Below are 26,556 nucleotides of genomic sequence, written 5' to 3'. Positions count from 1 at the left end.
ATAATCGCTCCTCAAAATGGCGAATTAAAACTGGTGCATTGACCCATTGTGTGTGTATAGATGCATGAGGGCAATCTCGTTGTATCTGAATGTGTGTGAAACTGCTGCTATCCTGAGTGTGGCTTGTAGGAGCACCCTCACTCTGTGCTGTTCTCTCTCACTCTGCTGCTTTCTCTCGCTCTCCTCTGCTCTGTCTCTCAATCTGTTCTGCTCTCTTTCTCTCTTGCTCTGTGTTGCACTCTCCCTCACTCTGTGCTGTTCTCTTTCGCTCTGCGCTGCTGCTCTCTCTCTCTCCGCGCTGCTCTCTACTCTGTGCTGTTCTCTCTCACTCTGCTGCTTGTACTCTCGTGCTCTCTCTGCTCTGCTGCTCATCTGTGCTGCTTCTTTTCTCTTGCTCTGTGTTGCATCTCTCCCTCACTCTGTGCTGTTCTCTTTCGCTCTGCGCTGCTGCTCTCTCTCTCTCCGCGCTGCTCTCTCTCACTGTGCTGCTGCTCTCAATCTGTACTGCTCTCTCTCAATCTGTACTGCTCTCTCTCTCTCTAGCTGTTTGGTACACTCTGTCAGTGCTGCTCTCTCTTGCTCTGCGCTGCTCTCTCTCTCTTGCTCTGCGCTGCTCTCTCTCTCTTGCTCTGCGCTGCTCTCTCTCTCTCGCTCTGTGCTGCTCTCTCTCTCTCGCTCTGTGCTGCTCTCTGTGCTGCTTTCCATTTTTCCTCTTTGAGGGCAGATTTGCATTCTGTCTCGTGCTTCATTTCAATAGCACGGCTCTTTATTTTCTCTAAATAAAGCTTAATTGCTTTGGCCGCGTCTTCCAAGTAGCCTGTACGTTTGGTCAGGAACGGCAGTTTTGAATTGCTTGCTGCTTGATAAAGAGGCAGCCTGTTTTAATTGCATTTCACCTGCAGTGTGGGCCGCGGTGATGTCCATTTCATTTAATTTAACCTGTCAGACTCTCGCCGAGGCGGCAGCTGCTTCTCTCACAGAAGGGTAGCCTACGTCCCGACTCCGTGCAGGGGCAAATTCGCTTATGTCTCGCACGTTTCGTCCGTTTCGTTTCTGACCTGACGTTAAATTAATTTGGAGGGTAATTGAATGCAGTTGACTTACGAATTGCTACGAAGTCCCACGCCTCACATACTCAAATAATTATTTTCCCCAAAAACAAGCTGCAGTGGCTGGTGGGTACTTGTGTTAGAAATGAAGAGGGGAAATGTGTACAGCCGATAGCCTCCCACACTGCAGGCTAAAAACCTGTGAAACTGTACAAAACCTGAGTTACTGAATTGGGTAATTAGAAGGTGTCCTGTTTGTCATGTGCGAAAGGCCGGGTAACAGCACAGAGAAAACGTGAAGCGTTTCTGTAGCTGGGTCAACCATCTGCAGCGGGATGAGAGCGCCACGGTCTGATCGCCGGGAGTGAGAAAGGCCCGCGGCCTCGCGGCTAACGAGACCCAGCGAGAGGCTCGGAGATGACCGGCTAACTGACGGCCTCCCGCGGCCCAGACCCGCAGCGTGCGCTCGCCGCTGACCCCGCCCTCCCCCATACACAGAGCCGCAGCGTGCGCTCGCCGCTGACCCCGCCCTCCCCCATACACAGAGCCGCAGCGTGCGCTCGCCGCTGATTTCCCCAAACCAGCTCAGTGACTGTGGGACTGTGTAGAATGAAGCAGGATGTGTCAACCGATGCCGCCTGCAGCTAAACCGTACGTCAACCGAGTACGAATTGGTTAGAAGGTCCTCTTTGCCATGCGAGGCCCGCCCGTACACGCAGCAAAACGTGAAGCTTCTGTAGCTGGGTAGCCATCTGCCGCGGAGACCCGTCACCGTCCGACGCCGATGAAAAGGCCGCCGCAGCGTGCGCTCGCCGCTGACCCCGCCCTCCCCCGTACACATAGCTGCAGCGTGGTCATATTTATAGGTGTGATGCCTAATGGCCCTTAGACTGCAGTCGATATGGTTCCCATCTTCACTCCAGTCTCTACAATGTTTCCGGACTTTTCAGGAAAGGTGTAATTTTAAATGGAGAGAAACGAGGGGAAAGAACTCCGCGGTTCAGACACGATGCGGAGAAGCGCAGCTGTGATCTGTCTGCACAGGCTAAGCGGTGAGCAGGTGTGTAGGCAAGCCCGCAAGCTCCCACAACAGCCTTTCAACAGCCTCGATTTGGCAGCTAAATCCAGTGCAGCGAGGCTACACGCTTACACAAAAGCGCTTTTTTAAATCGCGGGATTCTGACATGAACGACAAAAAGAAAACACCCTGAGCGAGTGTCAGGGTGGCCCGCGGGAGCCGGTGCGATACGCGGGAGAGACGTCAATCTCTCCGAACGCACAGAAGATCCTGAGAGACAATGAGGACATCTGCTGCCGCTGACGTGAACCATCTGAAGCCTCGCCGGTCCCAGCCCCCTAATTACAGTAACTACAGTCAAGAGCGTTGGATGATAGCTCCAAAACCATCAACCACTCAGAGAGCCAGCTGCAAACGTCCTCCTGCCTTATGGGGCTACATTTCAGTTTTCTCCTGGTAACGTGGTGGAGTTATGAAAACAGACTTATGAAAAGGAGGGATTTTTGGTTCTTGGAAGAGTTGCCTTTGTGTCTGCAAAGGGGAGTGGCAAGTGGAAACATGTCAGTTGTGTGGACCTTCTGGGGGTGAGCCTACCCACCCTCCACCCCCCGCCCCCCTGCCATTGCTGATTGGCCTGCAGTAGTCTGCACTCCCACATAGTAAATATTTATGAAAATAAAGCCCTGGCTGTGTTTTTTGACGGATGTTCTTTGAGGACAGAGAGGTCTGTTCCCTCGAATGCAGGGCTGTTCGCTGTACTGTAAACTCTGGATCACTTTAGCAGAATACTGCAGCCCTGGTAAAGATGAAATATTAATCTCCTAACGGAGGGGTTTCATTCAGGTACTTCGTTTGATATCGCCCACGTTATCCTCGCATGGGAAACTGCATGCCCTGCCCTACGCTACTGTGGTGATGTGGCAGGATAATCATTCGATGGCACCTACTGGTCCAAACACTCGGTCGAGGGAGAGCCCAAACAGGAACTGGAACGTTGCGTCTGCCGTCCCAGTGTGTACTAAACACCGGCTAAATTACTGTAAACACAGATAGGTGCAATTGCAGGAACCCTCCCAAACAGGCAGGTTCCTCCTTGGGAGCAGTTCTTGCGATTCTTCCGTAGCAGTGGCGTGTCCACGTTCGTCCTCTGGCCATTGGAACAGGCGTTTCCCGCATTTGGCCAGGTTTGCTCTCCGTGCCTGTCGCGGGCGCTCGTGAGCCTTCGGGTGTGACCAGCTGCCCGCTCGAGATCACCAGAGCCCCGCCACCAACCCGCCTGGCCTGACGCGCGACGGGATTCGCTCCGCTCTCGTCCAATCCGCCGCGTCCGTTTTCCCGGCCGCGGGCTCCTCCAGTAAGGCAGAGCCCAGCGCCGCGATTGGACGTCCACGGCGGCTCGCTGGAAGCGCGCCACGGCGGAGCGCGCACGAGCGGATCTGACCTAGTTTACGTTCCTGCGCGCTGTTATTTCAGAGCCCGGCTGAACTGAGGAAAAGAGGAGGGTAATTCTGGATGACACCGTTTTTTAAGCGGCCTTCATAACGTGCGCTTCAGTCGGGGCTTTGGCTGGCCCCCGTCTCTGCGTTGTGTTCGCTTTTACCACGCTGCCAGCCACCGGAGGATTGCGGTAATTTAAGGCTAATTAAATCAGACGGCACAGCCAAGCAGTTTCATTAATGTGAACAAACAGCCGGCAAACCACTTCCTGAAATATACACCGCAGAGCAAGCGGACCTTCGTAAGATCAGTGTACTAAACAATCCATTACGGATTCACATTTGGAATGAAGAGTGAAAGGTCTGGACAATAGATTGTTAGATATGTCACCACTCTTATTGAGGCAACTGAAATTGCTTTATACATTAAAAGGTTTGTCAGTAAAGCTGGACAGTTTTATTAATTTATTTTTAAGCAAGTAAGCTTAAGGGTTCAAGCGTATACCCCTCTGGTTAAAAGTTCCCTGGCCATCTTGTGGAAGATTTTCTGCTTTTATTTGTTCCTACAAACTCCGCTGGTTCCTTGTTCAGATCTAAATTCTCCCTCAAATAAAGATTATCAGTAACATCACGTTTAATTCTGCCTTGCGGTTGAACCTCTGCTCACACTTGGCCGTGTCGTTGTTGGAGAGGTTGTCCGGTGAATAATCCCGGCTGAGAAAGGTGTGCCTAACGCGGCGAGATTAACAGAGCAGGGCCTCTTTGGCCCAGGAAAAGACGCGCACACATGCAGGCTAATCTAATAAAGAGCTCTGGGGCTCTGGGCAGTGGATAATGGCCGCCTGTGGCACTCCTTTAAGTTTAGGCCCCAGCGAACACACAGAATGTGGGGCTTTGCAGCTATGTTGGTGGGCTCAGATTAGGGGGTCACAATTCAGAATTCAGTGATTTACTTTTTTAATAATCCTAAAACTTTCAAGCATTTTTGAACTAACACTGAATTTCTACTAATTTTATACATACTCGTTACCCCTTAATTGCGGGCTTTAATGGCAATGCTTTGGAGGATTACATCATACTCTGTAGTCAATGTGTGGACCGGAGGTGGCCTTCCCACTATCCGTATGGGTGTGCTGACAAATAAAACCGATGACTGTCTGCACATCCAGAAGGCACTGCCAAGGTGGCATTGTTTTTTCAGCGTTGCTCTGTTGGCGAGGGCAAACACAGCTGCCACGCGGCTCAGCTGTGGTCACTGCAGTGTTTACGGCTTCCTTGCAGTGCGCAAGGTTTACCCGAAGGCCGGGCCATGTCAAGGTCGAAACGTGTTGTGTCTGGATAGGCAGCTTTGTTATTGCCGAACGGTCCTGTTTATTTTCAAATTGTGTATTGAAGTTGTGCGTGAGCAGTTAAGCTGAGTGTTACAGGGTGTCAGTTAGTGCCGTACCACTGATAAGAGATAAGAGGTTGACTCGTATTGATACTGCTCTTTCCTTACATGGTCAGAGTCACGCCATCGCCGCTCCTGATTGGAGGAGCAGGAGAGCCACTTTCAGGTCCGGACTTAAAGTTCAGCATTCAAATTTTAAAAACCTTTTAAATCACTTTAACCGTTTCCCTCTTCCACAACCCCTGCGATACTGCATTGTAAAGAGCGAAGCGTGTATGCTTCCCTTCGAACCCTACGGCTCATGTTTACGAGTACGACTGCCCTCACCGGTACGCTGTCCCTAGCTGTGGTACCTATCCTACGAGTACGCTTCCCTATGAGTACGTTCCATGAGTTACGTCCCTACCGAGACGCTCCCTACCGAGTACGCTTCCCTACGAGTACGCTTCCCTACGAGTAGCGCTTCCCTTAGCTCGAGTACGCTTCCAGAGTACGCTTCCCTACGAGTACGCTTCCCTACCGAGTACGCTTCCCTACCGAGTACGCTTCCCTACCGAGTACGCTTCCCTACCGAGTACGCTTCCCTATCGAGTACGCTTCCCTATCGAGTACGCTTCCCTACCGAGTACGCTTCCCTACCGAGTACGCTTCCCTACCGAGTACGCTTCCCGAAACGTGTGGAGACGGGACGCGGCTACGTGCTAGTAATGCCCTTCTCTGAACTTATCTTATCTTGGTCGGCACGCGCGTTATCTGGAGTGAGTGAGGTGCCGTTGCAGGGAACCCTGCTCACGCGAGACACCTTTGTTCGGTGCGATTACGTTCTGTGGCATCTGTGGAGCGTGAGGTAAGCAGCTCAGATGCGCCGGGTGCTGATTGGATTGGCAGATGTTCATGACATGTTGATCATGATAGCGTACAGGAGGGTGTGTCCTCTCCATGGGCCTCTTCGCACTGGGGCAAACAGGTTCTTCAGAGACTTAATAAAGCCCATTTTTTGTAGTCTGAAGTAATTCATTGTAGTGTATTTAGTAATTACTGAATAGTTAATAAAGTTTGAGACTTTGGTTGTCAGTGATTAATCGATGGTAGAGACATCATTTTACTTCTTTTGGAATTATTTGTTCATGTCTCCCGTTGTTATTTTGGTTGTACTTCATTTCTTTTTAGGATTGTTTTGGAAAAAGTGCTGCACATGTATTCCTAATTTGGACCAACATTCAGTTAGTTTAACGTTCTGATGCTGAAACTTTATCAACTGGACCCCTAGTAGACTAACTGTTCTCTCACCTTCCTCACCATCAAAACTTTGTCTAAATATATTTCCCATGTTTGTTCAGGGTGCCCAGAAACAACCTGGTAGTTGTCTTGGGGGCTGGTGCCGTACATGAGTTCCCCTTGTTAACACCACCAATTTAGACACTGAATGAGGACATCTGATCTGGCAGATCTGATGAAGCGCCACAATGTGTTGACGGTGGACTATTCAATACATCATCCTTTCTGTTGAGCTGGGTTTATTCAGTATTAATGTGTGGCAGTGGACATACTGATACCCCATTAGGTAGGTGAAGAGGCCATGGACCCCCATCGGTATTGTAAACGAAGGCTCGGCCTGGGGGTCAGGTTTTAGTTCTTCACGCAGTCGTTCCCGTCCTGGACCCGCACATTGTCCCGCGGGGAAACCTGACACGTGCACGTGCACGTCGAAAAAGGCTCGTCTTTAAAATTCCGATTGACATTCGAAGCCGGTTTGCGGGGAATCGAGAATGTTAAGATGACCGTAACAATAGGTGACTGATTATGTAATCCGTGTGACATCACACAAGCTTTGGTTATGTCTAAGAGGATCATAGGAATGTAGGAGATGTTCATGAAATGCCTCAGAGCTCTGAAATGATTAATGGGAGCTCAGGCCTTCGAACAGCTGCAGAAGATGTGGGCTAGTGGATCTGTATCAAAGGCGCTGTAGAACCGGGCCTCGCTGGAGCCTTCCTGCTCTGAAAGAGCCTGGCTTCTGAAGGGAGAGTGAGGAGAGCGACCTCATTGGCTGCGGAGTTGTACAGAGCGAGAGTATTCGGTATTCACGAACTTGGAAGTATCCCAAGCTCACCGATCCCTCCGCGCTGCCAGGTGTTCTCACCCGCTGCCAACCCGTTCCTCTGGCCCGCTGACACGGATTGTTGTGAAATCAGCACTACTTTGCCCAGCGTTGGGCAAGAAAAAAAGAAAGCAAGAAAAAAAAAACAGGTTTGATATAGTTCAGGTTTAAAATCCAGTGCATACCGGTACATGAATATTACTGCGCAAAAAGAAAACCTGCCAAAGGTGAGGCTTGGAATTTATCTGAAGAGAGATGAGAGGATTTATAAGTAGTGGGTAATAAATACAGAAGCAGTGCAGATGTATTTGGTGTAAAGCAGCCCAGAACCCTCTGGGGAAACACTGCTTGGAGTTTCAGATGTGCAGGCCCTCCACTCGAGTGTTTTGTTTTGTTCACTCACGCGGCCCTCGAAGCCGGTCTGTGGCTCCCGTGTGCCAGCAGACCCAGTCTGTCTTTAACAGCGCATGTCTGTGTGACGTGCGTACGCTCAGTGGCCTAACAGAGCCAGGTGCGCTCCCTCACATACCCGGGGGCTTAAAGCTGGGGCTGTCTGCGTTCCCCGAGCGGCCCCGTCTCTGTCCTCCCCCGCGCGGGCATCCAGCTGTCAGAGCGGCCTGTCTCCGGTGGTGTTGGGGCCGCGGCAGGTGTGTGGCAGAGCTTAAGAGAGGCGAGGCGCCGCCCGTCCGCTTCATCTGGGGCCGTCAGCTGACAGGACCCTGTGGATCGGGGGGTACCCGGTTCTGGGGGACCTGGTTCTGAAGGGCCCCATTCTGTCCTGTGCAGTGAGTGTCTCTTTCCCTCATCCTCCATTTTCCCCCTCGCCAGTGTGATGTCATATTTAATCTTTTAAAGAGAGGTTGATTGATTTCAAGATTTGACAATACAGTAAGAATTTCCTTCATCAAGTAAACTAACTTAAAAACAAGCTAATAGTTTTGAGAGAACAAAATAAGATTTGAAGTCTTATTACAAGACTAAATGCTTGTTAGCACAGGCTTTCTTCGCTGCGTGTCTCCTCCTCATTCGGAGTGCTCAGTCGTATCTGTGCATTTGAAGGCCAGTCTCATCACTGCAGTGCCCTTGGATCTTTCCGGTGAGCGCGGGCGGGCGGGCGGGCGGGCGGGCATGCCCTCCGAAGCGAGCGCTGGCAGCCGCTGATCCCGCCAGTCCCGCTCCGCCCCGCGGGGCACGGTCGATATCCCGCTCCAGACCGTGGAGGCGGGCCGGTAACGCTCGGCAAAACACCGCCGCCGTCATAATTCCAAAGGGCATCCAGAATCGCATCGGCCCACGCTTACCTTACCTTACCTTAGTGTGGCCCCGCTTTCATTTCAGTCTCGCCTTGGCTGGCAGACTGTGTCTGGCCTGTGTCACGCTGTGGTACTCTCAGTCTAGTCGAGCGCTGATTTTTCCCTCCGAGCGGTGAAGCCGAGGCTGTGATGTGCTCCCGCTGCTGGCGACCTTTCGGCAGCATTCGCGGCCAACGTGCCGCAGAGCGTGGGAGAGACGGCGAGAGCGCTTGGTGAGGGTCGCCCGCGTGCATGCGGCTGTACCGTGACTGAGCCAACATGGCCGCCTCGGAGACTGACGCAGGGCTGTCGGGCCCACGGCGTCACACGGCGCTCTTCAGACGAACCCTGCTGCCCTGGACTCAAAATAGTTTGGATCGCAAAAAGTTTAGCAATTTTCTGAACATAATTATTTCATGTTACCTGAAATGTCTAGGCTATATCCAACAAATAATTCCAATTTTAAATGTAACATAAGAACACAGAATGATTGCAGATGTGGTGTTCTACTGTGGAATTGCACAGTGAGCATTGTGCTCTTCGAATGCGTTACTAAAATTCCTCTAGAATGGCAGTTTATCTTCGTATTTAGAGCGCAGGTGCGAATGCACGTCCCATAGGAACGTTTGTGTACAGGCCATTTACTGACAGAGACACTATTCTATACAACATTCTGTAGCGGGAACCACTGGTAAACTCTTCCTCCAGATTTTAGATTTTAGAAAAAAAAGAAGGTCTCAGCTAAGTTGCCTAGGTTACGACTGAGTTGTGGCTAGGCTTCGGCTGTGTGTGCTGCTGTAGCTTAGTGGGATAGCGCACTGGTTGTAACTCCTGTGATAGTGTGAACATTCACGTGAACCAGATTTGTTATTCATTGGAATCTACTGCACGGAGCAGAACACGCTATCATAGGCTACTGGTTTGAGTGCGTGTCCTCAGTGAATAGTGGCTTTGTTGTGTGTAACTCTAGATTCTGGATGCGTTTCTGTAGGAGAGTGGAAGCTGCACCACCATCTTGCTTAAGCTGGCTGCATTTCTCATTACATCATGCAGCAGGTTTACTTGTCTACTGCAATGCAAAATGTCTAATTTCCATGCCCGCTTCTGAGATGCGTGTTTCTGGAAAGGCATTATTTGTGCAGTGGTAGGCTATTGCAGTCTTTATGGGGGCGTCCCGTTCCCTCTGCTCCCTCCTGTAGCGCGTTTGGGGGTGGGGGGTGTGATTGAAAAGCCATGCGCGCGCGGCAGCGCAGATGGGCGCTCCTCTGTCACGCGGATCGCTCTCCCTCTCTCTCTCCCCTCGCTGTGACCGAGGTTAAGCGCCTCACCTCCCGCAGCTGCTCCTGAAAGACCAACACAAACGCACGCGGCCGTGTTGAGTTACCCCCCCACCCCTCCCGTCCTCCAGCCCGGGGGCCACAGCCCTGCGGTCAGCGCCATGGCGACCGGGGGTTAATGGAGGCTTTTTGTGGGAGAATATATTTTTCTCGAATTCCAGCTCGTGTCCAGCGCGTCGTCTCCGTTCCCCGGCCGGCGCTCTCGGAGCTGCTCGCTCGCTTGCTGTTCGCTGTGAGGCAGCTCCCGCATTCAGGAAGCGGGTTCGGAATAAACAGCCGCTGCTCCGTGATACAGGCGGGGTGATCTGGACAGGAGCCCGCAGAGCCCTCTCTCTGCACCGTGCCACAGAAATCATTAGATTAGACTGAAGAACAGCTGGGGAAAGCGGTCACCGCGGCGACACAGCTGTTCGTAACCCCCGCCAGTAGCCGTTCGACGACGCCGTACGCATTAGGGAAGGTGCGCGGAGTGCTATCTGCAGATCGGGAGGCTGAGCTTTTGGCGGTATCAGTTTTAGCATATTTCTCTGGAGTGGAGCGAGCAGCTGCAGTGCGTACAGTATATCACAGCGCGCGGCAGCGCCCGACCTGCCCTCGAACACCCCCCGCCACCCCCCCCCGGCCCCTCTTTCTCCTCGCTCGTCCTCCGAGACGGCGCTCCCAGAACCCCCCGAGGCGCCACGGCTGCCCTTGTGATGTCACGCGGTGTAACCGAGATGCGGCACTGTCTGGCTGCGGTGGCGGTGTTTTCGCGCCGTGACTCTCCTCTCACGACGCGGACAGCAGCGGGAAACGGGGGCCCCTGCGTCCCCTGCTGTAGAGGAGCAGCGCCTTTCCTCAGGAAGTCAGTCTTTTTTTCACCAACGCTACTGTGCATGCGGACCAGGTTCTCACACAGTAATGCTAACAGTGGTAGCGGCTCACTACGTGTTTTTGGAGTTTTTGTGTCAGTTCTTATCATTGCTTAGTCAGGTGTTTTATACAGGTTTTTAATTTTTTTTTGTTTTTTTTTTGCTCAGCTGGTAGCATGACATATAGCATGCTTAAGTCCCCTGTTTCACTGCATCCATGACTTCACTGTTTCACAGCTGGGCTCAGTGGAGGAGATTAATCTTCTGCTCAGCTGCGGTAGTCTGTAATTGCTCACTAGAATTACGCCTCGCTGCTGTATTCAGGGCCCCTCTGGTTCCCAGGGTTACTTGAAGACCCCAGGCACATGTGCCAGATCCTACATACCGCGTATGGAGCGGTTTCCTTATTCAGATCCGTCCCAGCCGTGACCCGGTCACCACTTCAGAAGCTAAATACGGAGGGGCGCGATCTCTCCCTCACTGTCCCGCGCTGGCGTGGACCGGAGGCCAGCGGTCGAGGCCCCGCCCCTCGTTTCCGGCACGGTGACCGACGAAGGCCGGGATGAAAAGGCCTTCCTAGAAACTCCCAGCATTCCTGACGCTCTGCCACATTCCGCGGATGCTGGCGAGTTTGAAGAGCGGGAAGGGAGCGCTCCTCTCCGCGCCCGCGGTACGCTGCCTTTAGTGCGTCCCCCTAAACCGCTTTGGCCCGGGCTTCTGTTTAAGAGACACGCTCTGTTTTTCTTTCCTTGTTTTTTTTTGGTCCCAGTGCTTGGGTGGAGTGAAGGCAACAGCATTCCTTGAGGATCTATGTTTGGAAGCCGCTCTCTCCCCCCTGGGCTGTAATACTGGAGTAATAAAGCACAATTCTTCTTTAATGTTCCTGAGGAACGAGGGCTTTATGTCCCTGTTCTGCTTTTTTAAAGCGGAGGCTAAGTCAGTCTGCTGTGCATTAGTATGAGGCTGGCTGCTGTGGGTGGCCTGGGCCGCCAGATCCGGAGGCCTGCGTATGGTGAGGAATGCTGGGGCCCTGCCTGTTAAAATCCTCCTCCCGCCCCTCCGCCTCGGAGCCCAGCCCCGCGGCGGCTGCAGACCAGCCGCAGGGCGGTCACCCGCCGCAACATTGCAAAAAGATCGGGTTCCTTCCGTATCGGAACATTCTGAGGGCGAGACGCGCTTGCCGCCCCTTCCGGCCAATCACGGGGTGGGACTGTTTTGATTGACGGCCCACCTGGGTCAGTTAGCTCCCGGAGCAGCGGAAAGGAGGAGGGTGTAATCCAGCCAGCTAGACCGTGGGGCCCTCCCGAAGCAGCTGCTTCGCCCACTCATTGGAGTTCCAGAGCTCAGCTGTGATGTTTGGGTTCAGTCTAGTGTTACAGCCCTGTGGCCCGGTCTAGACCTGGGTTTGACCCGCCTGGAATCTGTAATCACAAAGCCTAAAAAGGAAAGAAAAATATTCTCCGGTTTGGCTGTCGGCTTACATCTCCCTATCAATATGGCAAGTGAGATGTTTTTTGGGAACCTGTGAAGATCAGACCAGTGGCTTCCTCAACATCTTATAGACTTTTGCATCTCAAAGGAGTATGCAGTGTGCTTCACTCATTATAAACAGAGTACTGACTGAAGTTATGTTCTGTGTTGTATTTTTATAGTGTGACCTTGCCTGCAAAGGTTCCATCCCTAGGAACTGTAAAACAACTGAGGCTCAAAAATCTAATGCCAGGAAAGGAGGGTTGGCGGTAGTTAAGGGTTAAGCTGTATGTTTTTTGCGCACTCCTGTATAAAACACAGCTCGCCGTAGCCGCAAAGCTACACTAACTATAAAGCCTGTTTATTTCCCTTGTGCAAGCTGGCATCCAACCCCCTCGTAAGCCGTTAACTGTGGAACGATGTTCGGGTTTCTTCCTGCCTGTGTGCGGACCCATTACAGCAAAGCCTCTCCCACAGCACCCAGTAAGACCGTGAGACATAAGCAGTAAAACACATATTAGAAAAATGATATAGCTCCGAGCAGCCTGAACGGCAGAGAGTGTGTGTAACCAGCGGGGCTAGGTTCAGCCGGTGTCTCGTAAAGGGGGGGGCGGGGCTGGCAAGGTAATTTCGCGGAGGGGAAGGAAGCGGCTCTCTCCCCGCTGCGTCTGAGGAAGAAGAGGAGGAGGGCAGGGGGAGCGGCGCGACTGCAATGCGGTGGTCATCTCTGGCACCCCCTGCCACGGCTATTAATAATGGCTCCCACTCCGCCCGGCAGGGATCCAGCCCGCCGCGGGTATTTATAGGTCTGGGGTCGGTGGATTCGAGTCTGGAGCTCCAGCGAAACGAGACTTCCTGGAAGGGCCGGCGGCTGAAGGGGAGGGAGGAGACCACGCTTGCCCATTACCACCTCAGGGTTTTTAGGGCTTTGCGGTTGGCCCACGGTGTTGATTGTGTCTAAGTCGGTCATGGGGAGCTGTGCTCTTTAGAGAGGCCTTTCTGTTCCTCAGCTGTGCTGTTTAGAGAGGACTTTCTGTTCCTCAGCTGTGCTCTTCAGAGAGAGCTTTCTGTTCCTCAGCTGTGCTGTTTAGAGAGGCCTTTCTGCTCCTCAGCTGTGCTGTTTAGAGAGGCCTTTCTGTTCCTCAGCTGTGCTCTTCAGAGAGAGCTTTCTGCTCCTCAGCTGTGCTGTTTAGAGAGACCTTTCTGCTCCTCAGCTGTGCTCTTCAGAGAGAGCTTTCTGCTCCTCAGCTGTGCTCTTCAGAGAGAGCTTTCTGCTCCTCAGCTGTGCTCTTCAGAGAGAGCTTTCTGTTCCTCAGCTGTGCTCTTTAGAGAGAGCTTTCTGCTCCTCAGCTGTGCTCTTTAGAGAGTCCTTTCTGCTCCTCAGCTGTGCTCTTCAGAGAGAGCTTTCTGTTCCTCAGCTGTGCTCTTTAGAGAGAGCTTTCTGTTCCTCAGCTGTGCTCTTCAGAGAGGCCTTTCTGCTCCTCGGCTGTGCTCTTCAGCGAAGACTTCCTTCTCAGGGGAACTGGGTGTCTCTCACAAAGGGCAGCTGGTGGACTCCCTATGGAGGGTAGGGAGAAGTCTGGGCTTTTGAGAGAATGCAAGTGAAACAGCGTGATAATGAATCATGGCCGTATCCACGGAAACCCGCGAGTGCCGCAAGTCGCCATGACGCTAGTCTCTCTGGCAGGACGTCAGAGGGCTGTTGAATTGGACGATGTCGGCTAACCCGACAGGCGAAACGTCCCTCAGACCCGCTACATATCTGGCACAGCAATTACCAGTCTTAAGACCAACTCCCCTGCTCTCTCTCATTGTAGATGCCTCGGTGGTCAGAAGCGTTAAAGAGGGCTGTGCCTTTAAGGCATCGGCCCGCCGACCTGACCTGGTTTATGGGCCGTGATTTGATTGGCCTACTGTATGCTGCATGTCCTGGGAGACTGGCCTCAGTGTGTTACCCACATAAGGCATCCTGCTGAGTACAGAGAAAGAGAGAAGTTGTTTTCACGTGTGGTTACTATTCATTTGGTTCTAGTCTTTGATGTAGAAGTATTGTTCCGTGTTAGATGGGTGTTTTCTTTAATGCTGTGTGCTTTGGCAGTACAAAATGTAGTGTTTTGTAATGCCAATAAAGCAAATCGAATTCAATTGTGAGAGAGAGACTTTGACTTTTGATGTTCCTTCATTGAAACGCAGAGCTTTCCACAACTACCTTAAAACCTCTCCCAACCACCTATTTACAAACCCACAACCCACCCCCACACCCCCACACCCCCAAAAAAAACAGAGAGAGAGAAAGGCAGAGAGAGGGAAAGAAACAGAGGGAAAGGCAGAGAGAAACAGGGAAAGGCAGAGAGACAGGGAAAGAGAGGGAGAGAGGGAAAGGCAGAGAGGAACAGAAGGAGGGAGTGAAGGAGGGAGAGAGAGGAAGAGGCAAAGAGAGGGAGAGACAGAGAGAGGGAAAGGGAGGGAGGGAACAAACAATCAATCTTCCTCTCCGTGACTGTGGCTCTCTTTGAATGGCATTAGTGCAGATTAAACTGTTAATGTTTCACCGCAGAGTAATCCTGCCGCAATGAGAAACCCACGGGCCCCTTCATTCACATTCAGCTGGCCCGCCCGCGCCCGGCTCAGCGCCCGGCCAGCGCCCGGCTCAGCGCCCGGCTCAGCGCCCGGCTCAGCGCCCGGCTCAGCGCCCGGCTCCGCGCAGCCGCATCGCTGCCGCCGTGTTATCTTTTTCCAGGGTAATCTAAAGAGAGGGATTATACCGCAGCCCCGCTCCTCAGTAACAATCGCTCATTTCAGGGGCTAATGGAATGAGCGCCGGGGTTCAGGCAGAGAGCGCCTGAACACAGCCGGTCTGAACGCAGGGGGGTGAGGGACCGGGGGACTCTCACTTAGGGGCCTGTTCTGCGTGTCTGTAAGCGCTGAGCGAGTGTCCGTCCCTGACTGCCTCGTTTGGCTTTCGTTTGCCGGAGTTCGGAGCGGTTAAATATGTCTATTCATATTTAGTCTCAGTGGCGTGCTTCGGAAACTCACCCACCCTCCTCCAAAAAAATGGATGGTAGAAATGCCTCCCCAAGGATGCCTCTGTAAATTTCAGACTTGGGGGGTATGCACACACACACACACACACACACACACTCTCGCACTCGCACACACACACACACACACACACACTCTCGCACTCGCACACACGCACACACACACACACACACACACACACGCAGCGGACTGTGCTGACTCATTCAGTATGAGGGGCGGGGACGTAAAGGTGAACTGGAGCGCTCGTAAAGCAGGAGGCCGTTAGGCGGAGAGCCTCTGCGTTCCGCCGGTCCAGCTGCAGCGGCAAACCGCCTCCCTTTCTTTCAGCCGGCCGGTACGCGGAGCTGAACGGCAGCGGGGCGGTCTGAGACCGCATCACACAGACCCTGCGGTCTCTGGGCCTTTAACGGGGCGCTCCCTCTCAGCCGCGTTTCGCCGCTGCTGTAACTTGGCACCCCGGGTCGCTATTTGGCAGCGGTGTGCCGCGTTCGCCAGGACGGCGTAAGGACCTGCGCCGGCAGATTTTAAGGCAGGGGCTCTGCTCCCCGCCGCGGTGGGAACCGGCCCTTTTGAGGGTGCTTGTGAAAATTTTTCGGGCGTGTTTTGGCAGCCCCCTCCCACCCTCCCCCGGGCAGCGATGAGGTCGTGTGCTTCGTTTGTCTCCTGCTGTCGGTCCTCTCTCCCCCCCCCCCCCCCCTCCCCGAGGCCCCACTCAGCCGAAGGGGACTAGTGCGGTAAAACCCGCTGTCATTCGGAGAAGCAGGGCCGGTTTTAAAGGAACGTGGGCTCGTACTCCCTTCTCCCTGTCTCCCAGAGGGTCCCTGTCTCCCTCCCTCCCTCCTCTCCCTACCCCCTCCCTCCCTCCCTACCCCCCTTCCCCCCTCCCTCTGCAAACGGATGAGAAGCGCTGTGAGGCTGTCTTCATTACAGCACACTGCAGCCCTGCAGCTGACTGTGAGCTTCCGTCTGCCCCCTGAATAATTTATTCATTTATTTATTCAGCTCTTACCCTGAATTAGAGGAGCCGCACGCTCCTTCCTCCCCCTCCACCCCCCGCCGAATGCACTGCTGCACTGCGTTCTGCTCTGCCTGCTGGTGTGTGTGTGTGTGTGCGTGTGCGTGTGTGTGTGTGTGTGTGTGCGCGTGCGTGCATGTGTGTGTGTGTAAGCGAATATGAGCGTGTGTGTGTGCGCGCGTGTGTGTGTGCGCTCGTGTGTGTGAGCGAGCGTGTGTGTGCATGTGTGTGTGTGTGAGCGAATGTGAGCATGTGTGTGTGTGAGCGAATGTGAGTGTGTGTGTGTGAGCGTGTGCATGTGTGTGTGTGAGAGAGTGTGAGCATGTATGTGTCTGTGAACGCGTTTGCTTGCATGTGTGCGTGTGTGCACGCGTGTGAAGAAAGCGTTTAACACGCGTTTGTCCTGCTTCTGGTTTCAGGCGGCACCAGGGACATCGGCTCGGCCCTCACCAGGATGTGCATGCGTCACCGGAGCATCGAGTCCAAGCTGCGGCAGGTCTCCATGTAAGAGCGGAGCCCTGCGCCGAGCCCTGCGCCGAGCCCTGCGCCGAGCCCTGCGCCGAGCCCTGCGCCGAGCCCAGCGAGCGCACTCAAACCAGCCTGTGCTGCTCTTATATAACACACAGGCTTCACAGGGAATTCACAATAAACCCAGAGCCCGACGCAGCCCGTGTAACAAACCAGCGTAATATGCAGAATTCTGCTGAGGGGCTTGTTTTAGTGGAGTCTACATGAGGAGAGAGGTCTCGGAGAATGTGACAGCACCCTGCTGCGGGGCCCTGGGTTCGAGGCCCAGCTGGGCGGAGTCCACAGGGACCGCCGTCAGGACTGCGCGCGCTGACGCGTCTCTGCGTTGCTCACCGCCGATTGGTGGAATTCTTTGAGTCTCCGTGGACACGACACAGATCAGCACCACGGGACAAACTGTGGGACCTCTCCTACAGAGGGAGGGTCTGGCTTGAGCATGAATAAACTGTCACACACACACGCACACACACACACACACACACAGATAAAGACTTATCTGAAAATATGAGTGAGTAGGATAAGTAACTGCACACAGCGCATATGGGCAGCTGCCTGCCACTGAGCTGCAGTAGTATGAATGGAATGCGTGTGACCTGCAGATAGTGAAAGTGCAGATACTCGTTTTTAACCGTCATGCTCAGTGTAACCAGAGATTAACATCAGGAAAGCTTCCCCCTGGTCTTGACCTGCAGAAGACAGGGTGTCTGTGGGCCCACGGGTGTATTAGCCTTTGAGAAAACAGACCCTGAGGTATAAAATATCTGTGGATTCCATACAGCACACCTCATTGTTAAGTTATGTTTCCTTTTGACATCCTTTCCTCTCTCCTTCCCTCCCTCCCTCCCTCTCTCTCTGAAGGGCTTTCATGGACTGCCTGATCAACCCCCTGCAGGACCAGATGGAGGAGTGGAAGAGGGCTGCCAACACACTGGATAAGGACCATGCCAAAGGTGCAGCAATAGCCCCGCCCCCTCTGCTTGTGTGGTGCTAGCCCCGCCCCTTCTGCCTGGGCTGCTCTAGCCCCGCCCCTACTGCCTGGTCGGCTCTGTCCTTTCTGCCTGGGCTGCTCTAGCCCCGCCCCTTCTGCCTGGGCTGCTCTAGCCCCGCCCCTTCTGCCTGGGCGGCTCTAGCCCCGCCCCTTCTGCCTGGGCTGCTCTAGCCCCGCCCCTTTCTGCCTGGGCTGCTCTAGCCCTGCCCCTTCTGCCTGGGCTGCTCTAACCCCTCCCCTTCTGCCTGGGCAGCTCTAGCCCCGCCCCTTCTGCCTGGGCAGCTGTAGCCCCGCCCCTTCTGCCTGGGCAGTTCTACCCCTGCCCCATCTGCCTGGGCAGCTCTAGCCCCGCCCCTTCTGCCTGGGCAGCTGTAGCCCCGCCCCTTCTGCCTGGGCAGTTCTACCCCTGCCCCTTCTGCCTGGGCAGTTCTACCCCTGCCCCTTCTGCCTGGGCAGCTGTAGCCCCGCCCCTTCTGCCTGGGCAGTTCTACCCCTGCCCCTCCTGCCTGGCAGCTCTGCTCTCCCTCAGCACCTGCAGGGACGTGTGCGCACGCGAGCACTCAGATGTAGCGCTTCGCAGTTTTCTAGTTCCCGGGCCTCTATTTTTAGCCTGGCGGCCTTTTGTAGCGTAAATCCCTGTAAAATACAGGAGCAGGACACATGCACCCAGCCGGGCCTTTTGAGCTGAGCACAAAGCAATCACGCTCCCTTGTGTGAAGACCGAGGTCAGTTCACAAAGTCGCGTGAATCAACAAACAATCACAGGGCTGCGTGGAGTCTTATGAGCTTTAATCACCTTTGCGCTTCAACCTTGAATAGCACATTATGGACTTGCTGCCGGCTCTTCTGGCCACGTAGACCTGTTCCACTCATCGGCTAACAATGAATGCCGTTGATAAAAGGGGATGTGGGAGCACTGAGCTCCTGCCATGTTGGCTCCCCTTGGCTGCGAGCTGTGCTTTGATACGTGGCTGAGATGTGACACAGATGACACGTTCTACTTCACAGAGTACAAGAAAGCGCGGCAGGAGATCAAGAAGAAGTCCTCCGACACGCTGAAGCTGCAGAAGAAGGCGAAGAAAGGTAATTTGGCTGCACCCGTCGCTTCGTGTGCGTTGGGGCGGGTAGCGGCTATCCCAGCATACACTGCTGCTCAGGCTCCGAAGCGCTCCAGCTGGGGCTCGCCTGCGCGCGTCGTATCGTCATAAAGGCCTGAGCCCTCAAAAAAAAAAAAAAGCATCATATTAGAAAAATTTCACAGCAAACACATTTTTAAAATTTTATTAGATATTTTAATGCTGCAAGATTGAGCACAAATGGTCTTATAGCACTGCTTGGGATCGCTAATGCTGAGAACCCCGTGGGGGCTGCATGCGAGACGTGAATTAAGCTGATTTTGAGCTTCAGCGTCAGCAGTTCAGGCGTAATTCTCGTGTAATTTGGCGTCGGCGCTCGAGTATTTCATTCTCATTCAGCGGCTGCTGCGCCGTTTTCGCGAGAGATAATTTTCCGCCCAAGCCATTAAATGAATTAGCAGGGACTCAGCAACATGGTATTATGCTGCTACGGTCTGTCTCTCCTAGTGCTCTGTTGCTCTTGGAAACAGTGGCACCAATAGTAGAGCAGTGTTCATTTTACTCGTGCAGCTGGCACCCTATTAAACTATATTTCCATTTTATTTTTATATTATTTTTGCTGGGGTGGGGGTATTTCTCACTTGCTGTATTGTGTATATTTTACATCTTTTTTTCTAAGTGCCATTTGTGTACTGTTTTGCGGAAATTTAGAATGGTACTGAAGTGCTTAACTCAGGTACTCTGTCAGGACCGAATGCGTAGTACTGTTCCCATTGTCACTGGAGTCTAAAGTGCAGGCAGATGGTGGGATAAAAATGCGTTGGTTAGAGTCAAAGCTGGGTGTGAACTGACTGAGATGTTCTCTCTGCGCCCACGTCTGCCTTACTTCCTCCAATCACGTCGCTGCTGGCAGTAGATGCTCTGGGTAAGTGTCGCCACCTCTCTGTTCCGCTGCTCCTCATTGGCCATCTCTAACCCATGTGGTCCGGCGCTTCCCTCTGCCTCCTCCTCTGTTCTGTGGGCCTCCTTTCTCACCGGGGTGAACGCACCAGAGACCCGAGAGGGACCCGAGATGTTGATCTCCCCCGCCTCGCGCCCCTCCCCCCCTCCTCCTCCTCTTCCTCCTCCTCCTCCTCCCGGGCTCCCGACGGGTAGAGTTATCTTCCCCTCCGCGCCGGATTTTTCCGTCCTCCCTCCAAATTAAGCCGCGTTCCCTGGTGCCTCCAGCGGTGACATTGTTCCGGTAATGAAGCCGGATCGGGCTGGGAGGACGGCGCAGAAATAATCCTGACATTCATTAACCGCAGCGGCTCCTATTTAGAGCATCTCCCGCTCGCGCTCTCTCTCTCTCTCTCTCTCTCTCGCTCTCTCTCTCTCTGTGCCTACCGCGGCACAGCCCCCCCCCCCCCCCCGCCCCCCTTCGATCGCGGTCCCGCCATCTTCTCTCTCCCTCGTTTGGAGCGAGGGCAGCCGGGCGCTTTCCGCGTGCAGGTCGGCTGTGAGTCTCGCGCTCGTGGGCGACTGTCCTAACGCAGCGCGATAGCGCAGGCGTAGGAAAACGGGCCCGTACCCATCGCTCCGTCTCCTCAACCGAACACCCCACCCCCGGCTTTGCTCCTGCGCCTCGGGACGTCGTTAGGGCCCGTCAGAATGGAACCGGGGCTTGACGCCGCGGCCCTCTGCTTTAGCAGCCCACGTAAACGTGCCTCTCTGGCCTCGGGGGGGGGGGGAGAGACCCGGTAACGACACGTGATGGAGGATAATCCCGTAGTTAACACGCAGCGGTGGAGAGCGGCTCGGTGAAGCCGTAGTTAACGTTATGCGGAGCGCGTCTGTGACAGGAGCGCACCGTCTCGTCTCCGTCAGCGTCCGTACCGCGCCCGGGTGAAGGCCGCGGATACGCGTCGCGTCGATGTCAGCGAGGCCCCAGCTTCCGCCGCCGCCCCGGGCCGATTGTCTGACCGCGTGAATCTCGCTGCACTGGTGACCTACATGCGCAAAGCGCGTGAACACGGGCCTGCAGCTTAGCTTAGCCCCAGCGCCTTCTGAGGAATGGCCAGTATGAGAACAAGAGCCTGACAGTCAGGCAGTGTGTCCGTCTCTGTCTGTATTTCACATGGATACACAACAACACACACAGACACACACACACACACGTGCGCACAGACACACACACACAGACACACATGCGCACACACACACACACACAAACACACAGGTGCACTGTCCGGCCTCTTTGACAGCTCTAACATTATCCAGATGCGATGGGGGTTTCTCAGTTGAAGCTCCTGGTTCTCTGGATGCTGGTTAACCTTGGTTGAACCTGGGCTCCTCCGCTGTCTGTCATCTCCCACTCTGCCCCGCCCCGCCCTGTCCTGCCTGTTACGGAATCGGTGTCTGGAAACACTCACCAGCTCTGCCTGCGGTGTTGTCTTGCCGATCTGCTGAGGGAACTGTCCAGCATATTGGTCAATGTTGTGTTCTGTGGCAGAGTTCTGCGTGCGTGCGGGTGTGTGCGCTTGTTTGCGCACGTGTGCGCATGTTCAGGTGTGTGCGTGTGTGTGTGTGCGCGCTTGTGTGTGGTGGGGAAGTCATCGTGTCCCCAGTCACAGCAGAGCACTGCCACTTGTCTGTCAGTCTGTCCTGCTGTGGGGAAGCGCTACAGCCAATGCTCTGTCTGCAAGGGGTGAACCGAGGCTCGGAGACCAGCATGCACTGCAACAGCCTCACGCACCTGTCTGTTCAATGTGGGGGAGTGGTTGGGGTGTGTACTGGGAACTGTAGTTTTGTCATATCCAGACCACCTGGGTCAAATACGTATTTGTTTTGGATTCAAATACTCTTCTACGCTTTACTGATCTTGTCTGGTGTATTGGACCCAATGGAATACTCTTAAAAAAAGAATCACAAATAAGTACAGACCCCACCTTCTGGTAATATTGGCTGGCTTAGTTACACCAGTCAAGATTAATAGAGCACAGAAAAGTATTTGAATCCAAAACAAATACATATTTAACCCAGGTCTGGTCACATCTGACTACATTGGTTTTAGCTGGCCACTTTCTAATTATAATCAAATGAGTGCGTTTACCAGAATTTATCGTAATGTAATGAATGATTAGAAGTGGTGATCATTTTATTTTTACCACCAAGATTGACCTCATTTCAGTCAAAGGCTCCTTTCTCCAACTCAGAAAAAACGTCTAAATGTTCGGTTTAGGGTAAGTGCGGAAGATTGCATGCTGTTTTATAGCATATTATAAACGCAAACGGGAAATGCTATCTTGGGTGGCCTAGCGTTTACCAACATAGAAATTGCCCCTGAAGTAAATTGGACTCAAGTACGGGGTGAGGGGCATTTGAAATGTGTGTGGTTTTGGGTAGAGGGAGCGGGGCACTGCAGCCTGCACGGCAACGGCATTGTAACCGACGGACGCGGGCTAGCGGCCGCTGCTCCTTTTAACTGCGATAGACCCTGTTATTTAGCACGAGGAAACTCCCAGCGCCTGGTGTAATGAGCGCAATCGAGAAGGCATGCAAAATACAATCCGTCTGCTCCTCTCTAAATGCTGTGGGAAACCAGACTGCATTGTGTGGGCGGAGGGTGAAGACCACTGCAGGACTTCCCTTCGGAAAACTTGGGGGGGGGGGGGGAGGGAGAAAGGGGAAAAAAGGCCCATGCCCCGCCCACATCGGCTGACAACCCGGCTCTGTGGAGAAACTGGCTGCTGTAATTGTATGGTTTTCGTCCTGAAAGCTTTTCTTGGATTACTGCACTGCGCATTGAAGACGTTTGCACCATTGCTATCGTTTTAGTCGACGAGTAGGAGATCGTTCGTCTGTTTCAGTCGTTAGACCCCCGGCTGTTCGTTCGGCTCTAATCGCGTTCCTAAAATTGCCGTAGGAAAGCTGGGCGCTGTCGCCAGAGCGAATCCCACTTCACTGAGCGAGCGATTTGGCTGGAACGGCAATAAAGCCCAGAAAAAAATGGAAAATGTATGCGTTCGTTCAAGAGTAACACGAACAACATGAAGAAGCAAGATTCTGACTTGTCCACTTGGTTTTGTTTAAGAACGGACCATTTAAAGTGCACTCCAGTGGATAAGCACTTGATCTGACTGTAATGGCCTCGGGCTGTGCAGTTGTGCTTGTACAGTGTTGTACAGTGATGCTGTTGGGTCATGCCCGGGTGTGAACACGGTGGCGGGCATCTCCGCGACAACGATGCGACTGGGCACAGCAGTCTGCATCGCTGGAGTTGGGGAGATTTTCTATATAAGGCAATAAAATGGGTGGAGTTTAGCTGATTTGAAGGAGTGGCTAAGGGCAGAGGCATGAGAGGTGGCCGAGTCAGCAGATATTTCCTGTAGAAGTAGGACATCGGATTAACAAGTTCTCTAAAATTCTGTCCTTTTCTGCGCTTAACCAATACCTGACCAACTTAAATGGTGCCTGAAACCAGACCTCACACGATCTCTCAGGCGTGTGCGCTCCCAAGAGTGAACTGTCCTTGGGTGTGGTGCCCATTGGCTCCTTCAGAGGCATGGATCAAGGGATGAGTCATGTATGTAGCTGTGGAAGAGTGGCTGCCAGCAAGGTTGGGAAAGAGTGGCTGCCTACCTGTGTGGGAGGGGCAATATCCAGTAGAAGGCAGTGGGAGGGGTCAGTGCAAGTGAAAGGGTGTGAGAAGGGCCAATGATCTGTGGGAGTAGCCAGTGATCTGTATGGGAGGGGCCAATGATCTGTGTGGGAGGGGCTATGTCCATTGGAAGCCCAGTGAAAGGCGACAGCCGGGGCGGGGCCAGGTGCGATGAGGCTGCCGTGTGTTTCAGGGAGGGGGGACATCCAGCCGCAGCTGGATAGCGCCATGCAGGACGTGAGCGACATGTACCTGCTGCTGGAGGAGACGGAGAAGCAGGCGGTGCGGAAGGCCCTCATCGAGGAGAGGTCCCGTTTCTGCACCTTCGTGTCCATGCTCCGTCCGATCGTGGTCAGTCCTCTTTCACCTCTCTCAACACTGTTAAACACTGGTGTTTTAGTCATCCTTCACCTCTCTCAACACTGTTAAACCCTGGTGTTTTAGTCCCCTTCACCTCTCTGAACACTATTAAACCCTGGTGTTTTAGTCATCCTTCACCTCTCTCAACACTGTTAAACCCTGGTGTTTTAGTCATCCTTCACCTCTCTCAACACTGTTAAACCCTGGTATTTTAGTCATCCTTCACCTCTCTCAACACTGTTAAACCCTGGTATTTTAGTCATCCTTCACCTCTCTCAACACTATTAAACCCTGGTGTTTTAGTCATCCTTCACCTCTCTCAACACTATTAAACCCTGGTGTTTTAGTCATCCTTCACCTCTCTCAACACTGTTAAACCCTGGTGTTTTAGTCCTCTTCACCTCTCAGCACATTTTTGACCGGTTGTTTTATTACATCAACTGAATGTACAAGAAAAACATCTCTGGTGCCACCCGTTTCATGAAATAGTATTGTCCGCTTGGTAAACATGACACAAGTAAATAATGTATCATAATATGTAAATAAAACCGCCGACTGCTATTCACAAGTGCGTGTGTGTTTTGTTAGTCCCGTGCAGGACTTACTTCCTGTTGATGGTGATGCGTTGTTCTCGTCCCTGTGTAGGATGAGGAGGTGTCCATGCTGGGGGAGATCACTCACCTGCAGACCATCGCTGATGACCTGAAGGCCCTCACCATGGACCCCCATAAGCTGCCGCCCACCAGCGAGCAGGTCAGCGGGCCACCTTAACCATTAGCTTCATGCCTTTTGGCCCCTTATGTGAGCAAATGGCTTACTTTTAGTCCTCTCCACCTTAAAACCCAGTCAGTTTAACTTCTCGCTGTTTACTTTGTCCCAGGTTATTCTTGATCTGAAAAGCTCCGACTGCACCTGGTCTTACCAGACCCCGCCCTCCTCTCCCAGCACCACCATGTCCAGGAAGTCCAGCATGTGCAGGTAAGTGTGTCGGGCTGACCGCTGAATCACTGCCTCAGCCAATCGCGGCATGGGGTTGGGCTGCCTTTGCTTGGCTCCTTTTGCCCCCTGGTGGTAGAAAGGGAACATTGCGGATTAGGATGTCTGTAGAAGCTTCCATTGAGCGCTTTTGAAGTTGAAAAGCAAATTTGCAATCAGTGGGAGTAAAATTTTATTTATGGAAATAAATATTTAATCAAATATTTTCTGTTACAGTGCAATTCAATGTAGTGCAGTTTCAATTGCTTTGCTGTTTTTCAGTTTGTGGCATCAGTTAGTACACTTTACCAAATGGAAAACTCCACTGTGTTCATTACATTACATTACATTACAGGCATTTAGCAGACGCTCTTATCCAGAGCGACTTACACAACTTTTACATAGCACTTTACATTGTATCCATTTATACAGCTGGATATATACTGAAGCAATGCAGGTTAAGTACCTTGCTCAAGGGTACAACGGCAGTGTCCTTACCCGGGATTCGAACCTGCAACCTTTCGGTTACAAGCGCAGTTCCTTACCCACTGTGCCACACTCCGTCCTAATGGAGAGCTTATTTTTCTCTGCATTCATCTGGCTGAAATAGGCTTATTCTATAAAGCACAGAAACCTTGTTAAATATAATGCCTCAATTTGGCAACTGGACCCTGGGATTTCCAAGATTGCAAACTTCTCTAATGCTGTTTAGACCGTATGAACCAATTGGATTTGGGCAGTTTAATAGCCTGGCAGTGTGTTCTTAGTGCTGTCAGCCTTCTGATTAGACGTCTCACCGACTCGGCTGACTTGCAGGTAATTGGAATGCATTATGAAGCTGCGCTTTTTCATGGCTGAATTTGTCTCTTTCTCAAGTTTAACACAAGATGCATCTAATCAGGAGGCCGACAGTGTGCGCTTGGTATTTGTTGGTGAAGAGGTTGGCCGGGATCTGATTAGACGTATCTTGTGTTAAACTTGAGAAAGAGACAAATTCAGCCATGAGAAAGCACGGCTTCATAATGCATCCCAATTACCTGCAAGTCAGCCGAGTCGGTGAGACGTCACCATCGGGATTTATTTCCTCGGTTGCTATGGGGACGCTCTATTATCCTGTCAGCGCATGAAGGCTGCAATAGAGACATGGGTCCAGCCTTAAAACCCGATGTAGGGCTTACCTCAAACAATAGGAGAGTATACTGTACAAACTGGCAGTGCACAAACAAGGCGAGGTGGGTGTTCAGGCGTCACGTGTCGCGTTGCGGCGATGCCCTCGAATCCTGTTCGCACACGCTTCTGTCTCGGTGTTCTCTGAACGGTTCAGGTCTTGTCTGTGTTTGTTTATTTATTTTTTTACTGTGCCAAAAGACTGGAACGGCTGTAACAGCGCCCATTAATATCAAAGCACCTCACAATAAGAGCCGCTATTACACACTGTCCTTGGAGCTGTACTGACCGTACCGAGCATGAGGAATGGGTGATTTGTCTCTGTTTGTCTCTATTTTATATAGTTTTTTTGGTGGCTTTTCCTTTTTTTTAAACTTTATTTGGTACAATATCCCCTTTACGGTGTCCAGCTGTCACTGCCACCCAGCTGCAGGTGTTGTGATAAATGTATGGCATTTGCAGCACTAATAATAGACACCATAAACCTGTACCTCATAATCAGCAAACCAATACAAGAATGTATAGCATTGTGTGGGCACTGGGATTGAGTATGCGCATAAACACAGAAGTAAGAGACTGATTAAGGTCCATAAATCCCCCGTACCTCTCTCAGTTCTCTCCCAGAGTTTGGAAATGATAAAAATAAAATGAATTCAGATGTTTGTTTTGTTCCACTTCTATCCACAAACTTGCAGTCCAGAACATCTTTTAAGTTTAGTCCTCTGCAAGAACTAGTTGTCAGACATGCCCACTATGGTTCATTGTGCTGCTAGTTTAGTATCCCATAAAACAGGCAGCACATAATCAGTTTTCTTTTGCCCA

At 52.6% G+C, this 26,556-nt stretch overlaps 1 protein-coding gene across 7 annotated transcripts in view; it reads left to right on the top strand.

Moving 5' to 3' along the window:
• Nucleotides 1-26,556, top strand: part of LOC135261488 (protein MTSS 1-like) — a 49,395-nt gene that overhangs the window by 14,781 nt on the left and 8,058 nt on the right. For 4 of the 7 annotated variants that reach the window (XM_064347821.1, XM_064347825.1, XM_064347819.1 and 1 more), the window contains exons 4-10: nucleotides 16,421-16,505; nucleotides 17,388-17,479; nucleotides 18,526-18,600; nucleotides 19,507-19,518; nucleotides 23,426-23,583; nucleotides 24,238-24,345; nucleotides 24,473-24,570. In XM_064347821.1, the coding sequence (XP_064203891.1) occupies nucleotides 16,421-16,505; nucleotides 17,388-17,479; nucleotides 18,526-18,600; nucleotides 19,507-19,518; nucleotides 23,426-23,583; nucleotides 24,238-24,345; nucleotides 24,473-24,570 (628 nt within the window). The remainder of the gene's footprint in view (nucleotides 1-16,420; nucleotides 16,506-17,387; nucleotides 17,480-18,525; nucleotides 18,601-19,506; nucleotides 19,519-23,425; nucleotides 23,584-24,237; nucleotides 24,346-24,472; nucleotides 24,571-26,556) is intronic. The other 3 variants (XM_064347822.1, XM_064347826.1, XM_064347820.1) reach the window with 1 other exon arrangement.

This window comes from Anguilla rostrata, chromosome 8 (assembly GCF_018555375.3).
Source record: "Anguilla rostrata isolate EN2019 chromosome 8, ASM1855537v3, whole genome shotgun sequence".
Lineage (NCBI taxonomy): Eukaryota > Metazoa > Chordata > Actinopteri > Anguilliformes > Anguillidae > Anguilla > Anguilla rostrata.
This window is presented reverse-complemented; position numbering and strand designations above follow the sequence as displayed.